The following is a 16,976-nucleotide window of genomic DNA, read 5'->3' on the forward strand; positions in this document are numbered from 1 at the left end:
GTTTCCTAAATGTTTGGTCCAAATTTTGTATTCTCCAAAAAAGACAATGGGATAGCAGTGCAGTGGTTTGCGTTATTGGTTTACAGCAAGGAGGTTTGGGGTTTGAACATGCCGAATAACCCTGATGGCCTTTTGACGAGTTTACATGTTCTCTCTGGTGCCTGTGGGCATTGGATGTTCCCAAGACATGCATTACATTACTGGAGACTCTAAAGTGCCCCAATAGCGATGAGTGTGAATGGTTGCCTGTCTGCATTTGGCAGCCCTGTGACAGACTGGACATCTGTCCAGTATGTATTGACTCGCTGTCAGCTGACATGGGCTCCACCCCCCTGCAACCCTGCATGGATAAGCAGCCATAGATGATGGATAGACCTGAATAATGGAGCTAATGAATGTAGTCATGGTCTAAAAAACTGCAGTGTTTATCAGGGTTCCGCTGTTTTCCAATGGGCATTATAATTTCATTTTATTCTGCATTGCTGGATTAAGTTCACAATGACACATTCATATACACGAAAAATCATAAAAATACCAGAGGCTCAAAATTACCACAACAATAAGTTGTAGCTACTCTTTCTTAGCTGCAGTGGAGAAATTAAAGGCATCATCTCGAAAGATTACATAATCAAGCAGACCCCATGTCTTTTTGTCCAAGATTAAATTCGGATCAAGATGACTTCATTTGCCAAGCACAGGATTTAGTATCGCTTTTGACAAGTGTATTTACAAACCTCTTTTCAGCTGTTTTAAGCTGTTTGAAGCAGCTCTGGGGCTGCAGCAGCTCTGGGTGAAAAAGGGCTTTATCTTCTGGAAATTTCCTTTACAAACTGCCACAGCAGGTCAGCATAGTCACCTTCTTCTTTTTCTTATTTTTTCGGTTTTCGTGACAGAGTGTTAACAACTTTAACTTTTCCTTATTGCCCTAATTTTCAGCGTTTCCTGTCTTTAGAGAACTTCATACATGTGACACATATGCCAGGCCCTGCATGTGTTCCTCTTCATCGCAATCTTCTTACTGTGGAATGGGACTCAAACGTTTTCAACCCACTTAAGGTCTTCATCAAGGGAAAGAAAAATTCTCACCATCACAACTGGGAAGAGAGTGACTCCACTGATGATTCTGCTCGCAAATGATTGGCTCCTGATCACTCAGTGTGTACCCTTGGTCACATGTAAATGAGACACGGGAGCCAATGGAAAAGCTGCTGCCATGGCGACGACCATTGACAGGGATACCAGGATCGAGACAAGAGTCTGACTCCATTTTCACACCTGAGGATCACATCACACAAGCATAAATACCACTGAGTCAAGAGGGTGAGTGTGAGTTAGGGTTTTTAAGCTGGTTTGCATGCAGCGAACACTGGACAAAACATCGTCGCTGTGTGTGAGTGCTTGCAAGCAATTCAGTCTGCCTACCAAACATTCCTATCAGTCAGTCAATCAGCCTTACTTTCATATCTGATGCTGAAGCCTGCTGCAGAGCGGCTGTTGTCTGTAGTGAACAACAGGAACAGGACGTTGGAGGTGGAAATCAGGAAATGAGGTGCTTGGGTGCCATGGTATTCACCGATCAGCGGAGAGGAGGTGGAGGGACCATCCCTTATTTCCAGTGTGTCATAGTTGACCTCAGTTTGGAATCTAAACAGACACACAAGTAACAAAACCAAAACAACATGCACTATAAGCAGATATACACAAAGATAACATTTCCATGGTGGCACACGTCATTTATGTGCAGGCAACCTATGTTAAAGGGAATGTTTTGCACTTTTTATGTTGTGTTGATGGTAAATGTAGTACACTGAAGCAATAACTACCTCAGTGCGTGCTATATTGACCAAAAAAGCTGACTTATCCTGGTCACTGTGCTGTGCCAGCTATGCCTACATTTACCCTGATGCACTGCATGCGAGCTTCTGACTCCCAAGCCCCAAGACGTCTCTGCTTCACTTTCTCTGGGTTACCGTTGGCCACAAACAGCTCAAAAATGACAAAAACATGACTAAATAAACCCACGTGGAAATTCATTGCAGCAGAGCAGACTGACTGGCCAAGCTTCCAGAGCGTGTAGTTCTTCCTGGTCACCAATGACAGCGCTGGTGACCAGGAAGTCAGATTTTGCTGCAGAAGAACTTTTCTCAGTCATTATTGCTCACACTGAGATATTTATTTTTTCAATGATCTACAATCACCGACAATACTGACTGGACATCCACATTAAATCTAGCAAAGTTTCTCTTTGAAATAATAAATGGGTATTTATGCTGGAATAGGAGCAGTAATTTTCATTTCATTAGTTGACTCATTGTAGGCACAGAACATTGAACTATAACAGACTGATAATTTGTCAGCAGTATGCTATGTTCACTTAAATCACAAAGGTTATTGACTCACTTTCTACCTATTCAAATAGATGGGCACATAAATAACCACATAACTACCTTGTGTAAATAACTAGCTGAAGAATCGTCTGCGGCTAAAAAGCCATGAAGTCAGTTGGTCTTTGAGACCATGTGTGCTGCTGGTTCAAATTTGACTCATTAAATACAAAAGTTACCGATTTAGAATAAAGACATCACATCAACAGTTGGGGACATCTGGCACACTGTACAATCCCACACTATGTGAATATGGTACCAGCTAACTAAACAATTTACTTGCCTCTGAACTAGAGATTTGAATTCTACACAAATGAAATGCCTCATGGGTGATGAAGATAACTTGGCTTTTACATTCAACTTCACAAATTTCAGCTACAGTAATTTCAGGCTACATTGCATCTGCTCGTGGCTTTTTTCCAGACAAAATGAGCAAAAAGCCAACATTCATTATTTACTGCAGCAGCATCTTACTAAAAACATTTACACATGGCTATCTTATTATTGCATTACTAATCCCAATACCACTATCAGGCGTTGGGTCCGATACTGTGCTCATGTATTCATACTTGTACTTGTAAAATTACTCCAATACAACCGCACCCAATATCATTTTAAGTGGCACCTGTCACCTAGCTGCCAGGTTGAGTGGCACTCTGTCAGCAGCTGAGAGATGCTTCCCTCCACTTGCTTACAACCAGGACAGGAGTGTGCATGGTCAGTAGGGATGCACGGAAACTATCACAAGTTTGGGTGGGTCAAAAACAGTTTAATAGAGTTTAATAACTTACAAAAACATTGTATGCAGTAGGCCGCCCTGCACCTCTCTCTCTCTCTGTCTCTCTCACACACACACACACACACACATAAAACGGACGGTTTGCAGGTCAGGTTCAGGTGGTTTTGTAGGTTGGGCGGTGTGGATTGGCTCTCATATGCACTTTTTGGTTTTTTTTTCATTCGTTTTATGTATTTGCTTCCACCACACAGGCAATGATTTTGCCCTTTTTGAATTAAAAAGGTACAAAAGTACACTCTTTACCAATAATTACTTTTATCGCAATTTATAACAATCGCTCCTATGGCATGGAGTGGCACTCTGACCACTCTGTAGCAGATAATGACACCTGGCATCTAAGTGGCAGCGAACTGACAACGGACACTGAAATCAGTGTAATGGCACTGTAATGGAACAATAATGGAAATGTTAAACTGTAATGGTATTACTAAGTCCTCATATTGGTTCTAAAATGTAAGTATTTGTATATGGTCTGAAAAAAAGACTAAGCATCCCTGCTTATAATGTGTCCAAAAGACCAACTAAGAGACTCATTGATTAAATTACTACTAGTTGACCAACCAGAAGGGCAAAAAATGACATTCTTCATGATTTTATAATCCAACCCATAACAATCTCATGAATTTTCTGAGCAGGTGATGAGAAAAATGAAATAAACATGACAAAATTTCTCTCTGTATCTTCATAACGAAACCACATACCTGTCAAAGTGTATCTTCACAGCATGGTCTGGCTGTGCTTCAATCACCCACTGGCAGCTCAGAGAATCTTTATAAAAGGAGGGCCAGCCAGGAGACAGCAGAACACCAGTAGGAGCTGTGAGATGCCCTCCGCATGGAGCTAGAAGGAAATAAACACACACACACCACAGAGGGAGAGAAATTAATCACTTTTTCTTGTAACTATGTTATGGCATGAGCACGATGCTCATATTACATCAAGTTAGCATATTCATCATCTGCTCAATTTATTTTAGCTCTCTAATCCTCTTTGAATTTCTAGATTTCATACATAAACATTTACCTTCAGAAAATACGCTGTGCCAACCTTGTGCTAGAGTAAACAATTTTGAGTTGCTCATGTTTGAAAAAGGCTAGAGTAATTATAGCATGATAATTTATAGGGGGAAATCAAGTATATTTATGTGTCAAATGATGTCAAAATGTGGCTCCTTTTTTCCCTGCAACTCAAAGGGCTGCAGGCGGCAACGCTGGCACATTGTGACACTAATTTATAGATAACACTCCCAAATATCCCAGATCTCAATTATGGCACATTAAAATGAAAGAATTAGCTTTAGATGAGTTTGGAATCTATATCTGTAAAAGATAAACAGCTTTATAACTGTGCAACTTTATATTAGCGCTCACGTTAAACTAACAAGCAAAGCAGCCTTAAGAATAAACTTTGGACATGGAGTTCACGATCTGTATATTACCCATTGCTCTTTCTACAATATATAATTTGCAATGGCTTATCTTTCCCACTTTTACCACTTCTTCTTTTCTCAAGTAGCTGATACATTTGCCCTTTTGATTGCTCTCATAACTCCAGACTTTCAGCAGGGTAAGGGAAATCACTCCCTTCATTTTTCTTTTACTGCTTCTGTGCATACTGAAGCAGTGGTACTCAGAGACTGGATACACAAGGAAAAGTCATTCTAGAAATAAAACATAATTATCCTTCCCCGTCCAATGGGGGGGGATAATATTTTCCCATACTCGATATTTAATAAGGTGACAACCCTATTCAATTTGATTGTCTCCTCCATCCCATTTATTAACAACAGGCAACATTTGATAATGTCATTTAGACAATACAATCAAGATGGAGGGGATGCAAAAAAAAAAAAGCATACAAATACTCACAGGCCAGCGGCAGCCATTCGCCTTTAAAAAGTGTTGAAATAACAGCACATTCACTGTCCTTGTATCATTGCTTCCATACATTAGCTTATCTGCACACTATGGGAACATCTCTGTATATTAGAGTCTGCATATAATGAATGCATGTCCCTGAATGAGTTTCAGCAGAACTTGTGCCAATCTCATTTAAGATTATTGTTGAGAGAGAGAGGTGCATGCAAACAGTCTGAATAAGTGTGGGGAGGCTGGAGGCTAAAGCAATTAGAAGAGAAAATTTATACAATTCCTGAGGTGTATAAGTGCACTTTAGCTACACAGAGAAAGCCAACTAGTTGAATACTTTGTCACCTTATATTCTGGCAAGTGGAACATTTTCTCTGATTACCCACTGCTACAGTTAACAGTTTGCATGTGTGTTTACCTTCACAGCGAGGTACAGCCGCAGACCAGACAACATTTCCATCTTGGATGATGCAAGTAACCTGATCAGAACCCTGGAAATATGATATGAATGTATCATATTATGGTGTGTTACTTATCTTAGGATAAGATAAAAGCTGACAAACTACATACAAAATCAGGATATCTATATCATAAAGGCAGGTTAATTAAATCAAAGCTATATACAGATGCAGATTAAGTGCAGGAGAGTTTACAGTGAGAAGCATTTTCCAGCATTTTACCCTCTATACTACTACACCTTAGTACTCGTGCTAATAATGCTAATAATTCTAGAGCATCTTTACTTAACTTGTGTGAACAATGGCCTATTTTAATACATTTAGACAGATATCTGATTTTTACCTGTGTCCTAATGAATCCTTGATCGCAGCGAAAAGCCACGGAGCTGCCTAGCTGAAACTGGTCACCATACCTTTGACCATTGACAGGAACTCCGGGGTCATGACATTCATTCTGACCAAATGCTACAGAGAGACAATGAGAGAAAAGTCAAAACGGCAGCCAATAGACTGAATAAACTGTATGAAACAAAGGCAAATTACTTTGGAACTGAATGACCACAGAGGAAATGACACAGTCTGTGGCCTAGTGGTTTATAATACAGGTATATGTTTCCTAATTTGAACAATGTTTCCAGGTTTTTCAACGCTCTACCAGAGAAAAAACAGTTTTATACCCATCTCTGTATCACTGTCAGTGAATGACATCTTCACTGATATGGAAATATGGGAATGGAATTATCTTCTCATGGATTCAACCCTGTCATGTTTAGCTTATATTATCCTTATTCCTGAGATTAACCTGATCGCAGCCAGAGCACACATCCAGTGATTGGACATGTCTCAGGTTGATTAGCTACTGATGGAAAAGAAATGAGAGGATAGAGAAAAATATGAGAGCAAGAAAGGAAATGGCAGGTATGCAAACCCAACGAATACGCACATATATTACATATACTGGCAGATGGATAGAGAGACATTTGCATACATGTGCATACACTGTAAAACATCACAGCCCCTTTTAATTATGTCAATTTACATTTTCTCTTTAACTCAAAGTGCTCTGATAAGTTTTAGATTTTGAACTCAGCTATTCTAGTTTTTGTAGGTTAAATTTACATTTATTCATTGTCTTGACTAATTGAACATTTTGTCAAATTGACTGAACTTGCTTTATCAAGTTATCAGTTGAAAAAACAAAGGGGAGGATTCTATTAATGATCCTGAGGCATCACCTTCATACTGTGGCATCGGCAGGGCAGCGCTGCAAGGACTTATGGGTAGGGTTAATGTGTTTTGGGGAGAACCACAAGTAAGGTGGGCATTGGGTTCAATAACATGCTGTGATTTGTTCTGTTATGTGTGTTCAATAATAAATGATTTTCTGAAGCAATACTTGTTGTGATTGCCTGAGAGGTCGGCCACTTCTGCCATCTGTGACCCCAACGGTTGCTGCAATATGATTCTGGTGCTGATCTTTATTTCTCTGCATGCAAACTATTCTACATGTTTCTAATTCAGCAATACAGGAATGAGTTACTTGACATTGGAGAACTTGCTGGTCAAAATATTAAGGAAATTATACAGAGAGTCTTGGAGGAAAGCAACTGTTAATTGTGATTAATAAATCAAGCAAACTTGCACTAATGAGTCAATATAACTTATACGTCGAAGTTTAAACACATTTAAAATTTAATCCTCTTAACTTGAAATGGCAAGTTATATAAATACTGAACTTGAAAGTGTGAGTTATAACAATATCAAAATGTGAGTTTGTTTGGCTAGGTAAATGAGGTTTTCTTGCACTGATAATGTGAGGTTAGTTGTTGTTTTAACTCTGAGTCCAAAGTTAAATCAATTTAGACAACTTAAAAAGCAATGTTGAGACAACTAGAACATTGTAGTCACATCAACTAGATGGACTTTAATTCACGAGTTGAAACGACGGTTGTCTTCAAGTTGAGTTAATTTGTGCTTTCAAGGCAGCAGGTGAACTTTCATTTGCAAGTTGAAATAACATGAAATGTTTTACAGTGTAAGGCCAAAGGCATACACAGAAAATAACCATGCACACACTGACACATCTGATATAATAAGAAGTGATGTGGAGGATTGAGATTTGGGTTTCAAAAGAGGAGAGAGATGTATACATCTATATGAGAAACACACACAATGGGAGTAAAGTATTACAATTACATGTGTAAACTTAGAGGGGGTGTGTGCGCTGTGAGTGTCTCAGATAAAGAAAGTGTGAGACAGGCCTGTGTCAGAGTGAAAGATGGAGATCAACATAATGGATCTGAGAGGAGAGAATGAAATAGAAAATAATATGGTTGGGACGAAGTGAAAATAAGAGATGACTGCTGACTTTGACAGCAATATGTTGATTTGATTTTTGCAGGTGAAAGGCCTCTATCTTCATGCAAGAGCATTGTACAAGGTGCAGCTTTGTGCTGGCAAAGTGTGACTTTTAAAGGAGGAGCAGTGACATTTTCTGCTTCATGTGTAATTCTTTTCTTGTATCTTGATTTCACCTTATGGACCAAGTGAGTTTTGATGTAATTGTGCATCAATTGTCACATGCTCAGGCGGGGTCAGTGACACGCAGTGATGCACTGGAGGAGGAAACGTAACTGGTCATATAACTGATTAGACGTTCGAATTACATTCTCAAAACGTTTTTTCCTTCAAGAATGATATGAATGTAGTTTAAATGTGTCTTCCTTTAAGAACATGGGTATTTATCTAAAGTACATTCTGTTTTTTATAACTGTTGACAATAGAGGCACTGCATAATATATCTGAGAAAAGGGGAGTGTAAAGAGAATTTCTATATTTGTACATCACCTTTAGAAATGTTTGTGAGTGACTAATGGAATATTTTTGCTTCCAATGGTGCATCAAACCTTTCATTTGTGTTAGGATTAGGGTAAAAAAATAAAAAGGTTTGCCTCAGGATTAGAGATAGATTTTCTATTAAATATGCTGTAGTGCTGAAGAGGCAAAAAATACTTAGCATTTTCATTTGTCAAAAATTACCTCTCAAGGAAGAGTCAGAGACAGGGTCATTTGGGAGGCAGTGTGTGAAATAATGCAAAACCGCATTGGAAATCACAGAGAATTAACCAAAAGAAGTCATGCAGAACCAGTGCAGTTTAGAGCAGATAAACATAAAGGCTGCAGTAGTCACATTCAAAGCTGACAATGGGACAGACTTAACTAGGTAAAGCATTAGTAAACCATAAGCCAGATAATCAGTCTATCAGAGGCAGCCAAACTCTGGACAGATGAAGGGAATGTTGGCAGTTTGCATGGGTGTTGTATTAGTCATCTAAGTATTATTCACTTTATCCTTTAACTGTAACGGAGAGCAATTAGTTTATGATGAAAAGACATTTTCACCTGAGCCAATTACTGTGTTAAATATGTGTGCTTGAATGGCCTTTATTGTCTATTATATACGGAGACAGTAACACTTAAAGCACTTTAAGCCAGTGCCTGAAACTCTTCAAAGAATACCCTGCTATTTGGAAATGCTGTCATCTGATAAAGTCCACTAGGCATATATGAATGCAAAAAGGAATTTGTATGTGCGTTCCTGTTGTACATACAGCTAAATAGTTATACTCAGGTATTCTAAAAGATTTAAAATGTTGCTCTAAAGCAGCACTCAAACAGAAAACTCACCCCTGAATACAGTAGATATTAGTTTTTGATGATCGGTGCATCATATATCCTGTATACTTTTAACTCACATAGTAATTCCCTCCATTTCCCAAATGACAATGCTGAAGGAAGGGTCATTAACTTGTTGCTTTGAATTATTGGTTACATGAAGACGACAAAAGCAATAACACAGCAAGAGTGAGGCATTAAGTGCTTTTCTGGTTAAAAACTGTAAGACCATCTCCCCTTATTCAAAACATATGGTATGTTTGCAGCTGTATTGGATTACAGACAACTGACTCTTCTGTCTTCACCTCTCTGTATGATCATACACCGGAGCAAACTGCTCTCGCAAGAAGCCCTTTCTCTTCCATTCTGGGGTGTTGACCTCAAAAATCTGCTGCTCATGTTTACTGCTGTCATTTTTAGATGGCTGAACAATTTTCTGCTATCAAAACTTTGTAGCTGCTCTAGAAATATCTCAAATATGATGACGGTTGACTGGATAACTGCAGGAATAAAGAAGTTACGCCACGTACATGACAAAACTGGCATGTAAATAATGCCAAACAACTGCTTTTAAAAGGATTTAGGATGCATTTTTAGTTTGATGCATTTTTTTGTTTGAGTTTTTTCTATGACTGCATCCAAAGATGTTCATGCAAACCTGCCTTCGTATAAGCAAATCTTTAGTTAAGTCAATTGTAAACCCTTTTGACAGAAAGTTGCTGGAGATCTTGCTGAATACTTGTGTAGTGTAAGGAAGCCACTGACTTATGACATAGATTTATAATTCATAATACAAGATGTAGTTTTAGAAGTACAAGTCGGTAAATATAATTGAGACAGACAAACAGAGACATAGATAGGTGGGCGGGTTGCACATACTGGTGTAGCTGATATTGAAGCCTTTCCCAGTATTAGAATGATCAGACTGAAATTCCAGTCTCATGATGTGTCCATTCGAGGCGATCTGTGCTGGAACATCTTTTCCCGAGAACGTCCCAAATGTTGTTGGCTCAGACAGCCCTGAAATAGAACAGAGTTTAAACAATCTTTTAGAGACACATCTGAACGGTGCTTGTGTAATTCTGTATAACATTAGGCCAAGGACACACTTGGAAAGTGAAGTACTTCTGTAAAGGAAAAAAAAGACCTTACGAGACCTCAAGAAATGTATTAAATGCTATTAGGGCTATGGAAAAAAGCATGCTTTCAATCTGCACAGTAGCTAACAAATAAATAATAGAAGAAGAAAATTTCAAGTAAAAGTAGAGAAGCATTTAGTTTTCTTCCACCTCTCATAGTCGTAATTCACTCTTGTTACATACACTGATAAGTGCAACAATTCTTATGTGTAAATGTAGCTGTATACATTAATATAGGATTGTTTCATGAGTCATGTCACTGATGATGGATGAAATTTATACTGAACCATAATTTGATCATCCTGCCGATACCTAGCTCTAACTATATATCTAACTTAACAGACAAATGTAAATTCAGTGACCTGAAAGGGACTCAGAGAGGGGCCTGGTGGATTCTGGTGTTAAAGCTAACCAGCCAGATGTCACTGCCTCACTCAGCTGCCAAAGGTTGATGCATAGATGCTCTTTTTCTACAGATGCTGCATTCGAGTGAAGCCCAAAGAGACTCATATTAGGGGGTTGTGGTGTCCAGGTCATTAACCTTATTTCGCCTGAATATGTCTTGCACCATGCATTCCTGGACAATTTCGTCGCCATGGCAGGGAGCATTATCTTGTTCAAAGTACCCATCATCCCCTTTTGGGGGTACATGACTGCAATGAATGGCTGAACCTGGCCTCCATGTTAAGGTGCGCTCTGGCATTAAGGCAACTCTATAGCCATTAAAAGATCCACTGTATACCAATTGAATGGCCCTGAAACCATTACACCTCCCCAACTGGCCTGCACGGCTGTAACCATGCATCACCTCATTTCTGTCTGAGACATTTGTGCCACAACATAGCACCATTTACTGCAACAAATGGCTGTGCACTTTTGTCTGGCAGAACGCACTCTGCTCTTGGGGGTGCTCTCCAATGATCCAACCGGCAGCGACAGATTCAGTGGGGAGCGCAATAAAACCCTACACAGAACAGAACCCTGCAGGCCCATCAGTGAGATATGGAGTATACATAATGCACAAGGAATGAAATGTCCTCCCCAAATATGGTAATAAGACACTTGAACAGGAGGAGGCTGAGGCGGTTGTTGTTGATGATGATGATGATGATGATGATGGTGATGATGTGGTTGATCGCCACAGCCAGTAACAGCAGTTTGTAGCAGGTAGAAATAAACAGATTAACCACCAGCAGCAGTGGAATAATAACTGAGTAAGTGAGGGCAAATGTGAGATTAGGCAGACCACCTTATTGTGTTGATTGAATATGATTGGAAATTTATGATGAATCTGATTGGTGATTCTAAATATCAACTGATGCTGATTGGCATGCGCAACTTCAGCTCACTGCCAGAACCAGCACAATGCCTGTTGTTGATGGCCCACCAGAAGCCTAGCAGATTGGTGTTGCAGCAGGAACTGTGATTCATCAGAAAACACCTGCAGTTTTGCAGGAGACGCAGCGCTGGTGATTATTCATTATGGGTTTTTGCCACCTGGCATTTCCTGTGTTCATCCACTAAGGGCCATCTACCCACCTTGCATGGTGTTCACTGAATTCAAGCACTTCTGGGGAGTGTTAGATTTTCAAACTCCCCCTCTGGCATCTATAATCATGGTCTCGGATGTCAAGTCATTCGACAATCTTTAATTGTACTCTTGGTAATCTATTCACGTACAGACCAAATGTGTATACAAGTTTAATGAAGTTGCTGTTGCCTGCATTAGCTCATGCGGTGCGACATATGCAACCCCAAACTGAGAGCCTCTTCTTTTGCAGAAGCAAGATGGCAGATGATGTATTTCTGGTTACTGAGCATATTCAGTGTGTTCTATTTCATTGAGCCGGCTGATAACATGATTACAATTTTTTTAAGGAAACCTGACAGTAATAGAAATAAACAGATTTTAAGGGTTTTTTTATGGGCTGTCACAATAATTACATACAACAGAATTACTTATTCATCATAAATTAGTTACAAAGAATATCATGGTATTGATAATGGCTGAAGATGGTATGAACACTGTTTCACATCATTCTTAAGTGTAAAAAATCAGTCCATTCCCTTAAATGTAACAGAAAGCAATCAATATGATCCACTGCAGTGTGTTTTAGGTTACATTGTTGAAACCTATTGAAAGTTAACCAACTACAAAAGATGCTATAAAAAGCAGTGTGAGCTGACAATCCTGCAAGGGACTAAAAAAGGAGTTACGTGAACACCTCATCACTCCCGCAGAAAGTTTTCTTTTTATTTTCTCGTTGACTTTGAGTTTTGGATCCCATGCACTTAGACTCAATTTAACTACACAGTGACTGAGTTGCAAAGTGCCTGTCTCTTTGTTCTTCAGCTACCCAGAAGCTCTCTCACTCAGTCATTATTGCATTATTAGGCAAGAGCCCAGGAGTGGAAGGAGAATCAACACGGCAATAGAATGACAAGATTGAGGGATGTTGTCTTATCTAAGAGGAGAGATTTAGAGAAAAGCCTTTTGTAACAGTCTATCACTGTGTTCTCTTACATTAGATGACAACAATGGCTTTCTGATTATATTAACCATTTACATAGTGTTCAAAAGCATACCTTGAGGTGTTATTACATTTTTTTGGCTCGATTTGATGCTACTACTACTACTACACGCTTCCCCAGCTCAGGAGATTTATGGGTTATTACCGTGGTTGCTCTGTTCACCTTTGTCTGCTATTTGTTTGTATTTCAATGTTCTATTATCCAGGAATAAAAATAAGAGAAAGTCACGAGTGTCAAGGTCACATTAAATCCTTTGTGAATAGAAAAGCTCTGATGCAGAGAAGCCTTTATCTTATTGCATTGGGATGCAGATTTGTTTTCCTCCTGGACTAAAGCATCTCTGGCTTGTTCGATATTGGCAGCGTGACTGCAAAGTTATTAATAATAAGGATCTGAATGTTTTACTATTGAATCTGTGGCAAGAGACTGTGCCAATCAATCACAATATATGATATATTATCAGTGATGAATAAGTAAAACTTGAGAAGTGATTTGATTATCTAAGCAGTGATCACTGCCTCTTCAAGTAACTCCCCAAATGTTTTTTACTTTTTATCAATGATTTACACTGAAGTACCATTGCAAAACTGAGTTGTGTTAGTTTTAAACAAATTTTCTAATCTATCAGCCAGTTAGAAATTGTGGTGCAGCCTTCAGATTGATTCATAAATACATTCTGTGTGATTCCAAAAAGCAGAATATTAAATCAGGCACACTATTTCAGCAGTTAAAGACCAATCAGTAACCATTTTATGGCTGCCATATTATTGAATACTGATCCTTCACAAGCTATTTACAAACCAACTGTATAATCTAATTATACTTCATTGGTTTTATTTGACTTATTCTTGACTTTTTAAAATTTGACTTAAAGTTCACGTGATTTTTGAAGCATTTTTTTCTCACAAAAAGACTTTAGACAGTAAATACAATGCAGATTTCAATCTAATGTTTAATTCTAAGAGAGTGTTTCATTTGCATACTTAGTTTCAATTCTCAAAAGAAGACGTACAGTGTGGTTTCCATGTGACAGCAATCAAGATTCTGAAGCAGAAATTTTAATTTCAGTTTGCCCGATGCAACAGCACTAAAAGCCCTGCAATTTCCAAAATGCTGCTACAAAATAACATCCCTGCAGTGGGACAGGTTTACAGGCAGTCAATTAACTAGAACTTCATCTTTAATGACCAGCCAGTCAAACTAGAGCTTTATGTGATTCACTTTAAATAAATAACCTTCATTATAATGGGGAAGAGTGACCTAATTACCTTGTATTCTGTGTGGAAGTGGAGAAGTGCAACTCTTCCTCTACTCATCCAGTTTGCCAGCTAGTCATCCATTAATAAAAATCCAATCTGAATTCTTTTTGCTTACTGGATATAGATTTAGTTGACAAGTTGAGGCACAGTTGTTATACACATGCCGATCCATATTCAAGCAATGCAGAAATGTCTTATCCATATCCTGTGGTCTTAATCTAGAAACTATCGTATGGCAAAATATTAAGAATATAATTACCTTCATCTTTGACCACCAACCAATCAAACTGCGGCTCCAGGTCAAAGTCAGAGAATAAGAGATGAATGCGGCTCCCCGGTTCAGAGATAATCAACCACACACAGTTCAGGTTGTTCCCGTACTCCTCTGGGTAGTTTGGGGACAAAATGGTCCCTGATGGAGCCGTGAAGTTGAAGAAACATGAAACTGCAAACAGGAAGGAACAGAGGAGGAGAGGCAGGGAGGAAAGGAATTAAGCTAACTTAGATAGATAGATAGATAGATAGATAGATAGATAGATAGATAGATAGATAGATAGATAGATAGATAGATAGATAGATAGATAGAATAAAAATGTGTGTACTTACAGACACAGCTGGGTTTATTGCCAGACCACTGGTTATTGTGCTGGCATGTGATAGTCCTCTCTCCCACGAGTTCAAAGGCCGACTGGCAAAAGAAGGTCAACACGTCACCGTGTTGAAAGCGATCACCGCTACGGCGACCAAATGCAGGCACTCCAGGATCACCACAGCCTCCTCGTTCAATCTCTGTAACACACGTGACACAGGCATGTTTTTGCACTGATAATTAATGTCAACATGTGACATAATGACATTCAGATAAGAGATTGTCTGTTTTTGTTTGTTAGGTAGGGTTAAATGGCACTGACGTGCATAAATTGATTTTTAGATGGTCAGTGAGTCAAATATGAGCAGCGTGGTGTTTCTAGTAATGGAGCATTCTTAAATATATAGTTGGCCCTCAAGGTTGCCAATTTTACATCTTTGTCACTACTTAACAACCCATTTCTGGCTTTTGTTAAAGCAAATTCTTTACACCATAGGGAAGAATATAAAATAAAATAAAATCACTTGGCAACAGAATTTTGTGCAGCTGATAGTGATGCATGCGCTGTACATTTATGCTACATGCCTCTCAATCCCAAAAGGGTTGATCACAGGCAGTCCATGCAAATTAGCCTGGGAAAATCTAACAAGAGTTATGGCTACATTAGTGTGCATCGCTGTAGGAGCAGGAGAAAAGGTGAACACGTCTAGTGTGTATCATTTTGCATTGCTGTGTTTAGAAATAAAATACATCTATGAGAAATTAATTTTATTGTTTCTGTTCTCACAGCTAATTTCCATCAGGATAATTGCAGCGCAATTCAGCTTTAATTGTGAAGGGCAAAACAATAAGTGATGTAGGTAGCTGCAAACACACGCTGATCCCTACGTACTCTTGTTAAGGAACCAGCGGGAGGTGAAAATCAAATAGAGCAACGCTGATGTTTGTGACATTGTATAAAATATGTTTCCCAAACACACATGTTGTTTCTCTCCTTATTTCTTTATATTTATCCCTTTGTTTCTGCCTGTCCTCCTTTCAAATTGCACCGTTCTCTTTTTCCCGCTGAGCTCTATTTTCTTCTTATCGCTCCCGCTCTCTCAATCTGATTCAATACACTGTGCTTTATTGGCATGAGTGTCACATTAGCAGGACTGCCACATTGGCCTGCAATCATATCCCTTTTTGCCTTAATGGCAGTGTGTTTTTATCCACTGCTCTTCCCTCGCTCGCCTCCTTTAAAATTTGACATTCTACCAGACGTCTGTCATCTTGTAACACATGCTCCACCATGCTCCTGGATTCGCTGTGGGCAAATACATCTCAAGGTGAGCAATGTGTGCGTGTGGGGGTGTGTGCGTTTGTGTTTTACACTTTTACTATCTGTTGGGATGTAAGTGCACCCACAAGAATAGAATACTCAAAGAAGTGTGTGTGTGTGTGTGCGTGTGTGCGTGTGTGTGGCCCTCAGCTAGCTGTCACACAGTTGACGAGTGTCAGGATGGATATCAGTGATCTTGAGCCGCTAGTAAGTCTGATGGTAACTACCTCTCTCGCTCATTCTTTGTCTTTTTTAGTTTGTTCTTTCTTCCTTTCTGACATTCTTTCTTTTTCTTCCTTTCGTTCTTTCAACGATGACAGAGTTTTACTGAAGTGCAGAATGTAGATTTTAAAACTCATTTTCAACAACATTTCTTTTCCTTTCCAACGGTCACGCATTATGCAACCTAATCAACATAATTGAGAATAGAATATAAAACAAAAAAGCATGGATGATAAATGTATTCATGAGCTATGAAATAAAAGGAAGAAGAAAAAAGAATACACTGATGGATACTTTAGGGACCTTTCCGGTAGTTTTGTGTGTTTTAGCCCATCAATTACAAAATCCTATAAACTTTGCATTAGTGCCAACCATTTTCCTTGTCATAACACAAAGGTTTAGATGTGTTTCAATGTGCCCCAGCCTCATTTAATTTCAGTCCATGCCAGTACGAAAATCAACTTGCAGAGAACAAAAACTGCTTGATGTAGGCAATCAATCACGGCGAACAATTTTCAGCCATCCTGCAGTGTTTCTTCTAAAGTTCTGCTACTATCACATAGTAAAGCAGCTGCATACAGGAAGTGTTAAGAAACTCTTCTTTGTTGTTTTATCCAACTGCTTGTGTAAAACTTGTGCGTCGGCTGTCAAACAGGAATTACTGCACTGCAGACAACTGCCAAGCTATTCTTTCTACAACATTAATGTTTGCTCGTTTTGAGGTAGATTT

General features: G+C 39.0%; 1 protein-coding gene across 1 annotated transcript in view; it reads right to left on the bottom strand.

Moving 5' to 3' along the window:
* Positions 1-16,976, bottom strand: part of csmd1a (CUB and Sushi multiple domains 1a) — a 313,136-nt gene that overhangs the window by 112,195 nt on the left and 183,965 nt on the right. The window contains exons 13-20 of the mRNA XM_070832290.1: positions 14,721-14,903; positions 14,374-14,559; positions 10,064-10,204; positions 5,853-5,974; positions 5,470-5,542; positions 3,885-4,023; positions 1,457-1,644; positions 1,087-1,275 (exon numbers count right to left, since the gene is read on the bottom strand). Of these exons, the coding sequence (XP_070688391.1) occupies positions 1,087-1,275; positions 1,457-1,644; positions 3,885-4,023; positions 5,470-5,542; positions 5,853-5,974; positions 10,064-10,204; positions 14,374-14,559; positions 14,721-14,903 (1,221 nt within the window). The remainder of the gene's footprint in view (positions 1-1,086; positions 1,276-1,456; positions 1,645-3,884; positions 4,024-5,469; positions 5,543-5,852; positions 5,975-10,063; positions 10,205-14,373; positions 14,560-14,720; positions 14,904-16,976) is intronic.

Source organism: Pempheris klunzingeri, chromosome 1 (genome assembly GCF_042242105.1).
Source record: "Pempheris klunzingeri isolate RE-2024b chromosome 1, fPemKlu1.hap1, whole genome shotgun sequence".
Taxonomy (NCBI): domain Eukaryota; kingdom Metazoa; phylum Chordata; class Actinopteri; order Acropomatiformes; family Pempheridae; genus Pempheris; species Pempheris klunzingeri.